This window comes from Camelina sativa, chromosome 9 (genome assembly GCF_000633955.1).
Source record: "Camelina sativa cultivar DH55 chromosome 9, Cs, whole genome shotgun sequence".
NCBI lineage: Eukaryota > Viridiplantae > Streptophyta > Magnoliopsida > Brassicales > Brassicaceae > Camelina > Camelina sativa.
The window spans coordinates 24504858-24521449 of record NC_025693.1 but is presented as its reverse complement, the minus strand read 5'-3'; the positions used below and the strand labels follow the sequence as shown (position 1 = coordinate 24521449).

General features: G+C 38.4%; 5 protein-coding genes across 5 annotated transcripts; 3 read left to right on the top strand and 2 right to left on the bottom strand.

Annotated features, from left to right (window-relative positions):
• On the top strand, nucleotides 1236-3617 carry LOC104712067 (tryptophan synthase alpha chain, chloroplastic-like). Its single transcript, XM_010428870.2, has 8 exons — nucleotides 1236-1621; nucleotides 1931-2077; nucleotides 2197-2262; nucleotides 2364-2549; nucleotides 2839-2916; nucleotides 3013-3090; nucleotides 3186-3245; nucleotides 3338-3617. The coding sequence occupies exons 1-8, from the start codon at nucleotides 1430-1432 to the stop codon at nucleotides 3470-3472; spliced, it is 942 nt and encodes a 313-aa protein (XP_010427172.1). The 5' UTR covers nucleotides 1236-1429; the 3' UTR covers nucleotides 3473-3617.
• LOC104712066 (probable kinetochore protein ndc80) lies at nucleotides 3843-5767 on the top strand. The gene has a single exon (XM_010428869.2). It carries the CDS (start codon nucleotides 3895-3897, stop codon nucleotides 5614-5616), a length of 1722 nt encoding a protein of 573 aa, XP_010427171.1. The 5' UTR covers nucleotides 3843-3894; the 3' UTR covers nucleotides 5617-5767.
• Nucleotides 6053-8305, top strand: LOC104712065 (basic leucine zipper 25). The gene is made up of 6 exons (XM_010428867.2): nucleotides 6053-6604; nucleotides 6697-6757; nucleotides 6970-7159; nucleotides 7445-7520; nucleotides 7621-7746; nucleotides 7874-8305. The coding sequence occupies exons 1-6, from the start codon at nucleotides 6149-6151 to the stop codon at nucleotides 8180-8182; spliced, it is 1218 nt and encodes a 405-aa protein (XP_010427169.1). The 5' UTR covers nucleotides 6053-6148; the 3' UTR covers nucleotides 8183-8305.
• Nucleotides 8606-12848, bottom strand: LOC104712064 (histone acetyltransferase GCN5). The gene is made up of 13 exons (XM_010428866.2): nucleotides 12087-12848; nucleotides 11945-12009; nucleotides 11763-11843; nucleotides 11588-11659; nucleotides 11159-11327; nucleotides 10804-10847; nucleotides 10463-10562; nucleotides 9950-10018; nucleotides 9798-9852; nucleotides 9406-9524; nucleotides 9209-9302; nucleotides 8933-9074; nucleotides 8606-8844 (listed from the first exon to the last, which is right to left on the bottom strand). The coding sequence occupies exons 1-13, from the start codon at nucleotides 12720-12722 to the stop codon at nucleotides 8781-8783; spliced, it is 1710 nt and encodes a 569-aa protein (XP_010427168.1). The 5' UTR covers nucleotides 12723-12848; the 3' UTR covers nucleotides 8606-8780.
• On the bottom strand, nucleotides 13271-15567 carry LOC104712063 (DJ-1 protein homolog F). Its single transcript, XM_010428865.2, has 4 exons — nucleotides 15312-15567; nucleotides 14341-14814; nucleotides 13879-14244; nucleotides 13271-13589 (listed from the first exon to the last, which is right to left on the bottom strand). Exons 1-4 carry the CDS (start codon nucleotides 15489-15491, stop codon nucleotides 13410-13412), a joined length of 1200 nt encoding a protein of 399 aa, XP_010427167.1. The 5' UTR covers nucleotides 15492-15567; the 3' UTR covers nucleotides 13271-13409.

Sequence of the window (16592 nt, the reverse complement as noted above, 5' to 3'; positions counted from 1 at the left end):
CTTATTCTCGCAAATGTTTGTAATTACTGATGGTAACGGTTGAACAAGCTTTCTCTCTCTCTTCTCTCTCTCAAAAATCTTGCAGAGAAGAGAGAAAGCATCTAGTTGTATTCGTCGGCCAGAGTTAATCTGGTTTTTCTGTCCCATACTCTGTCGTCCAGATTTTTCTGGTAATGCCGTCCAGTTTGTTCAACTGACTTCAGTCCGACATCTTCCGGTTTTTACAGCGGTGGTTGGTCGGTTTTCGCCCGGCAGATTCGGCTCCCACATGCGATTTTGGCCGGTTTTTATCGTTTTCTTTTACTGTAAATCGGTTTTTGGCCGATTTTTTTAGTTTTATCTAGTTTCACTTTAAATAATATATCTGGATCTATGTATGGTGGGCCGTTTCGGCGATCTCCAACTAGTTCCTCGAGTTTGGTTTTTACAGTTTCCGGTGGTTTCCGCTGAGATTCTACAATATCTAATCCGACCAGATCGGGTGGTTTACTGTTTCTCTCTCAGATGTTAGTAAGCCGGTTTTGTTTCTTAAAATCTGTGGTTTACAACAAATCATTATGACAAAAAGGTAATGAAAAGAAGACGTATTTCCAGCGTATTTGGATTGCCTTTAGCCGTTTTCTACTTGTATATGGAACTTCGATTGAGCAAGCTTGTGGATCAATCAAATTTCTTTCCTTTTTCTAATTTTGCCAGATCTCATTGTTTGATGATTTGGAAAATTAGATGGGTTGAAATCCTTGTATTTGGATCCATTCTCTCTGTTTAAGCTGTCTCCGGTGAGAAACAACCAAAAATTGATGCTTCACACATTTTCCGGTGTCAATAGTGTTCACCGGTATCGGAGTTTTCAACAGCAAAGGATGACGGAAAGTTTTATCGTTTCTCTTGCAACATGGTTACACCACGTGTTTTTGTTATTGACATGTTAGAAGCGCAAGAGTTATCCTTCACAAAAACCTTTGATGTAATCATTTGGACATGGTTTTGGGCTTGTAAACTTGTTTGGATCAATAAATATAACACTTGGAAAAAAAAGGATGGTAACGGTTGAACTTACAAAATTGTTATCTTAAATTAAAATTAAAATTTATAATCTCGTATTATGTATGAAAAATAGTTGAAAGTTCAAATTCACTGTTCAAAAAAGAATAATCTTAGTCAAGTTTTAATAATAAAATCACATGTCGTATAAAATGGAAAATGATTTAACAAACCAAAAACGGAAGAACAAAAATCACCAAGTCAAAATAGGCTCCAAAATGCAAGTGACGGCGCTTTGACACACTCTTTGGCTGGTGGCTTTCACCTAACACTTTCTGCCGTATTAATCCCAAACGAAACGTGGGTCAGAGAGAGTTTATATAATTAGTTAATCCTCACTTTCTTCAACCAAACCCAATTTGAAGAATCCACAAGCTCTCTTCCAATGGCGATTGCTTTCAAATCCGGCGTCTTCTTCCTCCAATCCCCAAAAACCCAATTCGGATTCCGCCATTCTTCTTCTTCTCCTGATTCATCCCTTTCTTTCAAGAGATTGACTCCCATGGCGTCTCTCTCCACCTCTTCTCCTACCCTTGGTCTCGCTGATACTTTCACTCAGCTCAAAAAACAAGGCAAAGTAAGTTAATAAAGTCTCTCACTCTTTTCATTTTCTTTCGACTAGATTTGTCTCTCCCGGGTTTCTAATTGGATATGATAAGGTTTTGGAATCGTTAACCAATTTGTCTATCTCACGAACTTGAATCACAAAAAAAAACCAAACTAGTACGCATATGTGTTGCTTATGAATACTTGTCAGAGTGAGTAGCATTGAGCTAACTAGGTCTGAAACTTTGGTCATACTGATACAATAGACTTGTAACACTTCGTTGGGGAATATGTGGTTTATTGATTTATGATTTTGTATAACTTTTTTTAATGTGTGAAGGTAGCATTCATACCGTACATCACAGCTGGTGATCCAGATCTCTCTACTACTGCTGAAGCATTGAAAGTTCTTGACGCTTGTGGCTCTGACATTATCGAATTGGGTGTTCCTTACTCTGATCCTTTAGCTGATGGACCTGTTATTCAGGTTTTAACATCTAAAAATTCGAAATGCAAACTTTTATATTTGGATTATGTATGCTTCCATTGCCTGCAATTTTCAGTTTTGTTTGCTTAATATGCCCCTTTGTTTTCTATTTGATTTAGGCTGCAGCAACAAGGTCGTTGGAGAAGGGAACCAATCTTGATAACATCTTTGAGATGTTAGACAAGGTGAGTCTTTTTGTTTCTAAAGCAAAGAGATGTGTTTTGTGTCCCCCTGTCAGATGTCACATCATCATATATATGTATTCTTATTGTTGGACTTGGCGCAGGTTGTTCCACAAATATCTTGTCCCATTTCGTTGTTCACGTATTACAACCCGATTCTTAAACGTGGATTAGGGAAGTTCATGTCCAGCATCAGAGCTGTTGGTGTTCAGGGACTTGTGGTTCCCGATGTTCCTCTTGAGGAAACTGAGATGCTGAGGAAAGAAGCACTCGCCAACGACATTGAACTGGTAAGCATATGCTTCAAATGACGCATGTATTTTATCCAAGATTTCAACTATGAGTAGCACGATTCTCAGTCATTTGTGTCTATAGATTTTATATATTTCATTTGTCTGTGAAAATTCTATTTCCCAGTCTCCCTGACAGAAACAGTAGAAGCATTGTTTAGTGTAGACACTGAGACTGTATATGTGTTATTGTGTTTTGCTGAATTTACCTCTATTCATTTTGACATTCGGCTTTCAGTATCTTTTTGCCTTTTAGTAAACATAATTTTGCTCAATGTTTGTAATCAAGGTCTTACTCACTACCCCAACCACGCCAACAGAGCGAATGAAGCGAATTGTTGACGCATCAGAAGGATTTATTTACCTAGTAAGATCCCTCTCAGTGTATATTTCTCTGTGCAGATGTTCACATGTGTTTTCTTAATCTGAGAATGTAATTCCCCCTTGTTATTGGGTTTAACAGGTAAGCTCAATTGGAGTGACTGGTGCACGAGCATCTGTAAGCGGAAAGGTTCAGTCGCTCTTGAAGGATATCAAAGAGGTCTAAAAACAGTTTTTTTATATATATACTTTCTCAGTTATCTTGTAATGATGTAGAAATGCTCAAGTTGTTTACCCATTTTTAATTAAATTCAGGCGACAGACAAGCCAGTGGCTGTTGGTTTTGGAATATCAAAGCCTGAGCATGTGAAACAGGTCCCCTCTAAAACCTTAACAAGATTCCTAAAGCCTCTCTTTTGTTGTCTTCATTATTGCTTCTTTGTTGACTAGTTTTGTTGTGTGAACAGATAGTTGAATGGGGAGCTGATGGAGTGATTGTAGGCAGTGCAATGGTGAAGCTATTGGGGGATGCAAATTCGCCAACGGAAGGACTTAAGGAGCTTGAGAAGCTCACCAAGTCTCTCAAATCTGCTCTTCTTTGAAAAGACAAAAAAAAACACATTTGCAGACAACATCTTGAGATTTTGTTTTTTGTTTTTCATGATTATATAAAATAATCAATTTGTCAATCTAGTTTGATACATTTCAAATATGATTAAGTTACTGTGTGACTCAAGCCACAAACCAGTTGCTCGGTTTCAAAATTTCTACATTAACCACACAGAATAATAAATACGCTAAAGTCTTTTCCATTGACTCATGAATGTTTCCAATTTTGGTTAAATTAGATAAACTTGCGACCCGGTTTGATATTCCGGTTCGAGTAAACCCGAAAAATTAGGTTTCCCAAAATTCGAAATTTTTTGAATCCCCGCTGCTATAGATTTGATTACTTTACGACCCAGTTGGAAGTGTCAGTGTCGGTTCTCTGAGAGAAAGAAAAAAAAAAAAAAGCAAAAAAGAGATGAGAGGCGGAGAAGCCGCGATAAAGAAAAGAAAGACGGTGGGTTTCGGCGGAGCGCCGCCGCCACCACCACCATCGATCGAGCAACATCGTCAATACTTTAACTCAAGAGACTCCGACGCCAGTTTCGCTAGCAGCCGTCCTTCATCGATCGGTTTAGGCGGCCGAGGTGGCAACGATGACAGATCTCACCAGTCATCGATGATTCGATCCATCAACACCTTCCTCTCTTCTCATAACTTCCCGATCGTTATCCGCGGTAATCCTGTTCCTTCTGTCAAAGATATCACCGAAACCCTAAAATTCTTACTCTCCGCCTTAGATTACCCTTGCGATTCCAACAAGTGGGATGAGGATATCGTCTTCTTCCTCAAATCTCATAACTGTCCTCATAAGATCACTAAATCTAGCCTCAAAGCTCCCAATACGCCTCACAATTGGCCTACTATTCTCGCCGTTGTGTTCTGGTTGGTCGAGCACGCTCGTTGCCGTCAACATCGACTATCAAATCCCACCTCCGTCGCCGAAGCTAACTCCATGAGTTTCTACGCGAAACAAACCTATCTTCACTACATTCGCGGCGAGGATGATTTGGAGAATGCTTTAGATGATGAGTTCATAGGGCAACTGGACGCGGAGAAGACTAATATGGTTGAAACGATCTCTGGTTGTTACGATGTTAAAGGTGAATTAGAGGCGAAACTTGAGTCGTTGAGGAGAGGTCCGTCGAAGAAAGAGTCTCTGGAGAGAGTTGTAGCTGATCTTGAGAAAGATGTGAATAAGTTTCGAACGATCGTTGTGGAGTATAGTGATAGGACCCAAGCGGTGGAGAAAGTTGTGGAGGAGAAAGATAAGGAGCTCAAAGCTAAGGAAGAAGAGAGAGAGCGAACCTCTCAAGAGAATAAAGAGCTGAAGAAGTCTGTTGAGCTTCAGAACTTTAGCGCCAGAGATGTTGAGAGGATGAGAAGAGAGTTACAAGCTGTGGAGAGAGATGTTGCAGAGGCTGAAGTTGCTAGAGATGGTTGGGATCAGAAAGCTTGGGAACTCAGCTCACAGATTAGTAATCAGTTTCATCAGATTCAGACACTTGCCATTGATTGTAACCAAGCTCTTAGGAGACTGAAGCTTGATGATATTCAGTTTGCTGTGAAAGAGAGAGGGGAAACACCTGCTGAGGTGATGGGTGTGGATTATAAATCTGTTGTGAAGCCAGCTCTGTGTTCGTTGTATGATGGGATCAAAGGAAGCTCGGCGGAGAAGGTGGAGGAATTGATCACGTTACAACACCAGATGTCTGAAATGGCTTCGAAGATAGAATCCAAAAGGAGTCTTCTTGGGTCGGTTCAGTTGCAGATCAATGAACTCGAAGAGAAGATGAGGTTGGTGGAGAAGGAAACTCAGGAGTTTACTACGAAATGTGACATGGAGGCAAAAACAATGGTAGAGTGTGTGAAAACGGAGGCTTTGAATCTGGAAGTGGTGGAGAAAGAAGCTGCGGAGTATTTGAAAGCTTCGGAGCTTAGTTTGCAAGAAGCAGAGAAGAAGACTGAAGATGAGGTCCAAGCATGTGCTGCACAACTCTTTGCACTTATTGATTTGGTATCTAAACATAAAGAGTACATGGATTCGAAGATATCCGAGATCAAAACTGGTGTTGGTAAAACTGCCAGGTCTGTTGCAGAGATATATAAAGCGAGCTTCAAGAAGCACCATGGTATCTAAGGGATTGGATGGCATTGACTGAGCCAAGAGTTTGTAATTCATATCTATTGTTGCTTTTGTCAAATAGTTGTATTTGCTTGCATTAACGTGTGGTATGTATAAGATTTGGTCATCATTTGTTTTAATCAGTTTCATAAGAATTTCTTTGGCATATGCATGATGCATCAGGAAGTTTAATTGGAACTATGCTAGTATATAAAATCAGATTTCCATGAACTCATCCTTGTCCCATCCATTGCGTGGTCAGACCAAGACCATCTAAAAGTAAATTTAAATGCTTTTTACCTTTTTCTGACGAATACTTTTTTTTTTTTTTTTCTTTTTGCCGTTTTAAATTAAATTAACAGTCAAAGAAAATGTTAGGTTTAGTACTAATCCAATACAATAGAGAAACGTGTCAAGTATTCTAACCAAAAATGGCGGCTCCACGTAAGACAACACACAGAGAGAGAAGAGAGAGAAAAAGACAGAAAAAAATCTAGAGAGAGAGAGAGAGAGAAAAATTAAGGAATCTGAGGCGATTGGGTAAGCGATGCACATCGTCTTCTCTGTCGATGATTTGACCGAATCCTTCTGGCCTGTTCCCCCTCCAGCGCCGTCACCGGGATCAACCCCGGCTCCGACACCGTCACATAACATGGCGGATGGGATGACTCGAAGTCAATCGGAGTGGGCGTTCCACAGGCTTCTCAATGAGTTGTCCGGTTCCGATTCGAGCGCTACGACAAACGCAACCGAGAGATCACCTCCACCGGTTCAATCTCTTTCGAGAGTTGAAGAAACCGTTGACGAAACCGAAGACGTCGTCGAGATTCAGAAACCGCAGAGTCATCATCATCGCCTTCCTTCGGATGATCAAGGGAATCGTAATCGTGCTCCGTCGTCTGATCCGTTGGATTCTTCAGCTGGTGGTGGTGTTGATCCTAATCAGTATCACGCGATTCTTAAGAGCAAGCTCGAGCTTGCTTGTGCTGCTGTTGCTCGTCGTGTACGTCTTTTAGATCCATTTCCTTCTTATATGTGTTCACACGAAGAAATTGAGGTTGTAGTGTTGATTTGATTTCATTTGAATTTTTGTAGGTGGGAACTGTGAAACCGGAAGATTCGAGTGCTTCAGCTAGCAATCAAAAGCAAGCTCAAGGTTACGTATCGTTGCTTTGTTTTGGTTTTTGACTCTCAAAATGGATTCCTGCTTTTGTATGCGTTTAGATGAGATCTGAGATCTTTTGACACTTCATACTTCATAGTGCATTCTACTACATAGCTTCCTATATTACTCACTTGCGATATATACCTTTGATACGAGTTGTTCTTCGGTTGGTTGATAATGGGATTATTGTTTTACTGTTCTAGGCTCTACTGTGGCACAAACCTCACCTGGTGCTTCGTCTGTTAAATTTTCTTCATCAACTAGCACGCAGAAGAAACCAGATGTTCCAGCTAGACAAACTACCAGTATTTCATCACGAGATGATTCTGATGACGATGATCTTGATGGAGATGCTGATAATGGAGATCCTACTGATGTGAAGCGTGCTAGGAGGTACAGATCTTGATCTTTGTTATCTTAAAGATATACTTTTGACTTTGAACGTTTTGTGGGGGAACACTTTGCAGTTGAGATTTTCTACTTCTCTTTAAAGAGAAACCAAGAACTGAAGTCTTTTTAGAAGGGGAATGTTTCAGTTAGTTTTATGTTTTAACTGTTGTTGTTAGGAAAATCTTTTTGTACATGTACATCTGAAAGTGGAATAAATAGTCATTTAGACAAAATCAGGCTCCAGGTATATCTAAGGTCATCATGATTCATTATTTTGTAATTACTCAGGATGCTCTCAAACCGAGAATCCGCTAGGCGCTCCAGGAGAAGAAAGCAAGAACAAATGAATGAATTTGATACACAGGTTCCTTCTTTAATTAGTTGTTCACTGAACATTTCTCGATTCTTTCTTGTTTTTCAGCTGTCTTCCAGGGATTTATAGGAAAAGTTTTTATCATTTCTAGGTAGGCCAATTAAGAGCTGAGCATTCAACTTTACTTACTCGTCTTAGTGACATGAATCATAAGTATGATGCAGCTGCTGTTGACAACAGAATCTTAAGAGCTGATATCGAAACTTTGAGAACAAAGGTATATAGGTTCCGTTCTTGTTGTGGTACTCCAAGAGTTTTAAGATCTTACAACACCCACGATTATGATCTAATCTTCTTATTTATTAACTGAGTTTATCCCATCGCATTGATAAATACTTGTGCAGGTTAAGATGGCAGAGGAAACTGTGAAAAGAGTGACGGGAGTGAACCCTTTGCATTGGGCAAGACCAAACATGGGCATACCATTCAACAACACTCCGAGCGCTCCCACTAGAATCCCGCCAAACTCTAACCACATTTTGAAACCAGCAGTCCGAAGCACCACCACCAGTGCCGGTTTAGCACCAAATCAGAGAGTAGAGACGGCGAATTTCATGCCGGAACAGGTAGATCGTGAAGGCATGCAGAATCCATTTGCTCCTGATTCTTCTAATCTGTATGAAACCCTACCCCATTGGAATCACAAGCATTAGCCATAACAAGAGTCATTGGTTTTGTGATTTTGAGGTAACTATTGTCTGTATTTTTGTTTCTTACTGTGTGATTCTGTGTAAACTCTTAATATATTATATATGATTGGACAAATTGAGAATCCACACCTGTGTTTCGTAGTCAAAAAGCTATCGTTTCTAACACAATCGAAGTTGAAATGTCAGAGTTGTAGACATCTGCACATAATTTTGGAGGCAACCATAACCGTTTAAACAAAAGTTAGCAATCCACAATGTCTGGCAAAACTTATGTGCGATTTGGACAAATTCTAGTGTGAGCCAGTATAGTATGAAGCCACATAGGATTGTTGTTTTCGGTTTAAGCTCTGGTTTATTTTGGAATTCTACGATTAAATATGTTAGATGGCAACAATGTCATATGCATAAGGAGAGAAAAAGGACAAATGATTGGAAGTATGAGAAACTTGGCGAGAAGATTTGTATTCCTAAAAGATTCGTATGCAAATTAATATACAACATACATTAACTTAACAATATACTTGAATATTGGGAGGTTGCTTCCCTACCTCCCAATAAAATTGTCTAAGAAATTGTCTTTTTTTTTTCACTTTGCCACCTTCTATTGAGATTTAGCACCAGACTGGAGACCTGCTTGTACTTTGCTATGGAAGTGTGTTTCCAACCTTTTTAAGAGAAAAAAAAAATAATTAAATTACCCGAATAAGAAGAGAAGAGAAGAGATGAGTTGAAATGAAAGAAAAGACATCTTACCTGGTTGCACATTTGTAATAAATGGTATCAGGGGAGTTGTAAGTTCTACAATTGTTAAACATCCGTCTCGCATCAGCAACAAACATATCGAGTGTCACGTAATACTGTTCCGACTCTACCCTCTTTGCAATTACCTTCAGATCTATGTTACCATTTTTTGGTTAACCAAACTGAAACCATTTTTTACTTAAAAAGAGGACAAATTCTGGATACTAAATAGCGAATATGGATATATTATATATATATATATATATATATATATATATATCTTCTTACCAATGGGATCTTTAATGATGTCATAGTAATCAGGGACATCGCGAGAATCAACTGGTTCTTTGAAAGGCCAAGCATCAGCATGGTCTTGCATTGTCTGTTGCAATTAACAACAGCTTGTCAAACTAGAGTAACATAATATGTAAGAGGGCATCATAATTTTAATAACAATGCACTGAAAGACAGAAACTTATCACAACCTTCAAAAGTGCGCGCATAAGTGCATTCAACTGTTTTTGATTTGTCACCATATCTGCAGAACAGTTGAATAACTTGAAACGAGTGTGCCCCCACTGATCTGGGGTCCAACCAGCTTCCCCTGCAATATTTTACCGTACTTCCCGTATGAATCAAACTATAATTACAAAGGGAGATGAATCGATTTGTTTAAAGCCACTATAAGTATTACAGATAAACCCTAAGCCCATAGCTAACCAATGCAGGAATCTTAGCACATGCATATATCAACTTGATCTCATGGAGCCTCTAGCACAACGTTATTTTTAAGATGACTGGAATATTGTTCAAGGGAGATAAATCTATTTCTTGAGTAACAAACTGCAACAATACAGGGAGTAGAATAATGACTTACTTAAGCCACGTATTTCCTCAACTTTGATAATCTTTCGAGGAATTCCAGCTTCATTCTGTAAAAATCATCTTGTTTATTATACTACCGAAAACATGGGGTTTTCGCTGTGACATACATAGTAATTAAATTCACACAAAACGATTGATGCTTACCTTTAGAAACTCAATTTTTGGATACACATTCTGACAGTTTGATAACTCTCTTATCCTTTCATCAATTGCCTGATATAACAAAAAGTACAACGGGGATCAGAATCTGATACGTATAATGGTCGCGAGGGTCCAATTAGCAAAGGTCTTCATAAATTAATTAGACAGTAATGTAACCTATGTTTACTTGTTTAGTAATTACTTTTAAGCTGTGTGGGTGTTTTAGTGGTAGGTTGCCATGCTCTCTTAGTCTAGAAGACTAAGAAGATAGCTTTTGGGAGGGTAGTTTGGTTCTTGGTCTCATAGAGGAAGACAGGAACTTCCATTAATTAATTACTTCTCGATAGAGGAGAGGAACTGTCAATAATCAAGTCCTAAAGTTGTATTGCTTCTGTTTTTGAATTCTTCAGAATCAGCCACAAAGTTAGAGTATAAATTTACAGATACTTTGGGTATAGCTGAACCTGAAGGCCCATGAATTTTTTTACCATATACAAAATAATCGCAATGGCTTACCTTTCTTTGCTGGCGTATCATGCTTGACAGATCCGTATATGGAAGCTTTGGATCAATTTTGCATTCCATTAGGAGGCCACCATCATAATCTTTAATGAACCTAGGAAAATACCAAGCTTTTTTTATTTGCAAGAGTAAGTTCAAAGATGTAGAGGAGAATGATAAGCCAAATTCTGGAAAACTCTCTGGTAGCATGATCAGCTAGGAAATATAATGCTTTTACTCTAAGGTTTGTGAGCTTGATTGAGCCCACAAATATTTCAGTCAGACATCAAACATATAAAGCACACAAGTAAAGTACGGTAATGAGCAGTTTGAACTTAAGAGCATAGTTTTCATACCCATGCCATACATCTTTCTCCAAGTAAATCTCTTTAGTAAAACCCTGCACAAGATAATAGACTTAAAAGATCAACTTAGTGAACGACTATTAAAATATCAAAATTACAGTTAGTATCCCAGAAAGTAGACTTGATAGAATAGTGTAGAAACGGAACTTTCTGAAGAGAAACATTGAGGTATATATCCAGGCACAATTCAGGCAACCTATATGCTTATTGCTACAATAACATATATAAAACATTGCATGCAAAATACAGTTCAGTTCCTTTTCTGATATGTACTAACAGTTGGTTGAAATTTGTTGTCAGATTAAATATAGAGCAAGAAACTGCACAATCAACGAAATACACCAACCTGCTTGACAAAATAACCAACAGCATTGTTGTCCGCATAAGTAAGAAAATGCGTTAATCCATCAACATCACGTGCATGTTGTTTCAAGTGGTTCATCAGTCTGGTACCGTACCCTTTTACTTGTTCATCTGCTGTGATTGCACAAAATGCTATCTCCCCAAACTTCTGACTGATGCGCAGGAAAACGTGTAGTTAATAAGCATGTCAAGATTTATGACATGAGACTAACATATTATTCTATTTGAGAAGAAACATGTGCTTGATGATAATATAAGATACCAAGTCATTATACTTTCTTTCAGTCTTAAAGTAAAGAGTAAAAAAAACTAGATGTATAAGCGTATAACTATACATTTTGGAGAAAGTCATCACTAGTAGAATATTCTTGGGGTAAAAAAGATGGGACAAGTTAAACGAAATAGACCTTACCTGTGATATGGACGATACGTGATACCACCTACAACTAGAGTTCCTCTTAGGACCATAACAGACTTATGTTTCCTGAGAAAATAGCATAAGTTACAGATATTAGAATGCTTACCATTAGCCATTGTTTGATATAGAATTTACCATTAGGTATTTCACTCTAGTTTAGCATGTTTACCTGTCCATCAGAAGACGAACAATGTACTCCTTGGGCATATTAGGCAACTGTCTTGCAAAGATGTTCTTCAACCCAACCAAGCTGCAAAACATTCAACAAACTATTCAGAAAAAAAAAACTCAAAGCTGATACAAAAGCTGAGAATTCTCTGACAGGAGAGACGATTGAGGGTAGGAAGGTACCACATCATATGCTCATCAATGCAATCATTTGAGTAACAAACAAATTTGAGTCTTCCTGCTTGCTCCTATAAGAAAGATATCACCAAGTTTGTCAATGGTGATTCTCTAATTAATTCAAAGATAGGATCCAGTGATAAGCTACCTCTCTCTTCAAAGCTTCTTCTCTCGCAATGTAAGCTCCGCTAGTCTGAAAATTCTCAGCCAGTACCTTAACAGACTCATCCTTGGGCACCAGCCCTGAGATTGAGCTTCCTCCAACGGTTCCACTCACACCAGTCCCAACCACAGATGATCCACCATCTTTTCCGCCATCAGAGCTCTCAAGCTTCACAGTGGAGCTCTCAGTCTTCAGCTTAGTGTTGCGACTCGAACCACCATTGACTCCTGAATTGGAATCGAGTCGAGCGGCCGTGAAAGTGCGCATGGAAGAGTCCTGATCCTGATCGGGAGCAAATTCGTCCTCATCATCGTCCACGACGATATCCTCTGACTCATCAGGGTCTGAGTCCGTATCAGCGCCGCGAGCTGAGATGCTCTCGAGTTCGTCGTTGGAAGTCAAGGCACCGTCGCGAGTATCGGCAGAGAAAGAGGAAGGAGGGAAAGAGGTAGAAGGAGGAGCGTGGTCTTCAGATGCGGCTGCATTCGCCGCCGTGGTGGCGGCGAGCTTGCGCTTGTGGAGAGAAGAAGAGACTGAAGCGGAGGCTGAATGAGAAGGAGAAGGAGTTTGAGAGCTGCGCGAACGGTTGGCCGCGTTGAGATGGGAAGAGTGAGAGTCCATTGAAGCAGAGTAGTGAAGTTGATTGAAGCAAATCGTGACGAAATCGAGCGTTTAGGGTTTAGATCGTATGATTTGGGGGCGGGAAAGACGGCCGCCGACGAACGGAATATTCTCCTTCGCTTTCTTTTTTTAATGAGCCAAAAGTTTTTAACCGTAACCAAAATTGCTAATTCGGTAATTTAATTTCCTGTAACTTTAAAAGTAAGGAAATTTATGCTGTGATTAATTATAAAAAAATGCGATTTACAATGTACAATTTACAATTTTTTTTCACTACAATTTACAATTTAAACTACCAAAAAACCATTATCTTATTTTGATCCATGAACAGTTCCGTATTTAATCCGTCAATATGTTGTTTTTATACTATTATACTATAGTATGTTGTTATTTCTATACGATTTTTAGTGACATACAGTGTATATCATTAGTGAAACTAGAATAACAACAAAAATTAGTTTGTTTAGAATTCATTAGTCACTAACATTTTACTATGTAGCAAATTGTTATTTGGTGACAGGTTTTGCTATTTGCTAATCAACTATATATTCTTTAAGTGATTTATTGAAGTAATTAGAAAATACAAGCCATGGTACAACATAAAGTGTCAATTGCATGCATAATAATGTGATGTGCATATGATCATCATTATGTTACATTTTTAGGCGTTAAAACACCATTGACATATTAGAAAACAACAGAAAGACCAAGTGCACTCGACAACGCATACAAAAAAGCAGGAAGATCGGAAGTTTTTGCGGCTGTGATTAGCTTGTCGTCAGTCACACACTGTTCTGATTCCACGATCTCACCACCAGCAACCTTCACAGCTACCTTTGTCCCATAACTACTTGCACATCTTTTCTTCTGTACAATGTAATAGTATGACACAACAATGAAATTAGATTAGTTATAATTGGAAAGTTTTAATCTAGCCAAAGAAAATGGTGCCATGAAATTATATTGGTTATTGGTATGATGAGTTATATCAAACATGTATATTCAAATTAAATGTGAAGAGATAATAACCTATCTTGACATTTTTTTTTAATCTTAGAGTAATTTAAAGATTTTTGCTCGGGTATACAAATATCATCTTTGATTTGGTTTGGTTGATATCTGTCTACCTCTAATATCAACGGTGTATATTACGTACCTTAAGAGCACCTGTCGCGGCAAGTAGCCAATTTCCCATTCCAATGGCAGCAACAAACTTGTCTTTCTCAACAAACGTTCTGACCAAATCGATGGCCTTGGGGTTCATCACCAAGAGCTCCGGCGATCTTCCTCCGGGTACCACAATGCAGTCGTAATCATCCACGGAGACATCATCCCACTCAATGGTCACATAGAAGTTGTGGCCAAACTTCTCAGTAGGAAGTTGCCGTCCGTCCTCGAGGTCGTGAACAATTGTAGCACATTTCTCACCTCTCTTCTTGTTTGGCGTCACTGCGTCCACTTTACATCCTAAAGCTTGAAACGCTTTAAATGGTACATTGATACTGTAGTCTTCAACACAGTCCTACATGTATATATACCAAGATCACATATAATTTATTTATTTTTGAAGTAAAAAAAAAAAAAATTGAAGAGAGAACATTAAAGTCTAAGAGCTTACCCCAATCAAGAAAAGCAAAGAAGGCTGATGATTCTCCTTGGAGCTAGAAATCTTGAAGCCAAGTGATTCGAGCAAAACTCTGAGACTGTGAGCCAGAGTAGGCCACCCCATAGTAGACATGAAATTGCCGTCCTTGACACAATCAGTGATGTCAAAAAGGGTCTGGATTCCGGGCTGTTGCCACCACTCTCCGCCGGAGAGCTCGATCAACGGCTTCATGCTTCCGAACGCCGTGCACTTCATTCCACCGGTGAGCAGACCCGCAGCCGCGAGAAACAGCTGGCTGTGGCAGCTCGTGAAGATGAGCTTCTTGAGTTCGGCGAACCTAGCCACAAGACTCACGCATTTCTCGTCGGCGCTCAGAAGTTCCGTGAAACGTCCACCGGGAACGTAAATTGCGTCGTATTGGTCAGGGATGACGTCATCGAAGTTCGCGTTTACTGTGAGATGGTCAACCACCAACTCGGTGTATATCTGTCACAAGGTAAAAAACACAAACTGTTACTATTTTACTATTGAGTAGGCCATGCAATTTGCGTTGAGACCACCCAATTCTCATAATGCATGTTTTGGATAATTTAACGTTTATATATTATTTAATATAATTACTCAATGTCCAATTATCAAAAGTATCCTAAATATATATACCCCAAACCCGTATCAGATTCTTACTCTGTAGTGAGGATTCAAGTACTAGTTTGAATTACTTGTAGTCTACCCTTACTCGATCTGGTGGGAGATCTTAGTAGAAAATTATTGATTTATGGGATTGCCATAAANAAAAAAAAAAAAAAAAAAAAAAAAAAAAAAAAAAAAAAAAAAATTCCAATTACTAATAGCAAGTGTAAGTGTAGTATTTTCGGGAACAAATTTGCATAATATATTTTTGTATCCCTTTTTTACTGATCAAGCAAAGAGCGATTGGAAGGGCAAAACCAAAATGAAGAAGAGGTGAAGGATTAGAGAAATGCCTCGAGGCCGAGAAGATCATGAGCGGCCATGATGCACTTGTCGCCAGTTTTGCGACCAGGGGAAACGCAGTGGACGTTAACGCCAAACGCTTGAAGAACATAGAGAGGTACTATGGTCTCGTAGGCTTCCATGAACTCTCCGCATAACATCAAAACCGATTTCTGAGCCATGGATCCCATAATTTTCTCTTCACGGAACACAGAACTAAATGTGTGTGTATATATATGAGTTCAAATAATTATATTGATTGTGCTTTTATATATTCAATAATGAAAGAGATAAGGTTATATATTATATTTATGGAGACGTACATAGCTTTTTTTGGAGCTATTATTAATCAACTGAATTATTAATTTTTTTTATTTTGTATATATTATTATTAGTTGTGGCTGTGTAGTGTGTACTAGACTACTACTAGTCGTGTCAACTGTCAAGTCTAATTATTGCCGTTACATTTTTTGGGAAGCATAGGTAACAGGTTTGTAAAGAAACAAAACTGCAATTTACCTAGTGGATTTGGAATATCAGCTTGTTAGATGATCATCGTGTTATTGTTTGGAGTCCATGATGGAACAAAAACCCATTTATCGTTGCAACCATTCAAAATTCGAATAATAATCTTTGATCGAACCCAATAAAAGCATATTGTCTTGTCACAAATAAATAGATTTGTGAAAGAAAAAAAATATTATAAACCAACAATTTGTATTTCGTTCTTTTTAAAAAAAAAAAAATAGTAGTTTAGTTCGCGAATAGACGAATTTGCGTGTCCACTATTTAATCAAGCATTTACAAACAATTGAAGAGTAAAATATTAATCACGTGTTAATTTCAATTTCTCGAGCCACCTACCTCACCAACTTGACGACATCTTCCTCTGCTTAACCTGCAGGAATCCAAATAAAAAAAAAGGAATGGCCAAACTAAGGGCACATGAAAATGAAGTAATTGTACTCGATCGCTTCAGCACCAGCAAATTAAGTAACAAACGAAAAAAACAAAATAAAAAATATGACTTATGACGAATCTGATTAGAAAATCAAATTTAATTGGAATTATTGCAACAAAACCAACTGATTTTTTTTGTTTCTGTTTAGCAAATTTCATACGTTAATTTGTATTAACATATACATATATACATAGCTCGTGGAGTATCTTTGCGCTCTTAGCTTATAGTCTCTCGAGGATGAGCTACAACATCGTAATTTAGTTTTTTCCACACTCCAGCAGCCTTGTCTTTTTAACATTTTACCGTCTCTAACTAATTGGTTAAGAGCGAA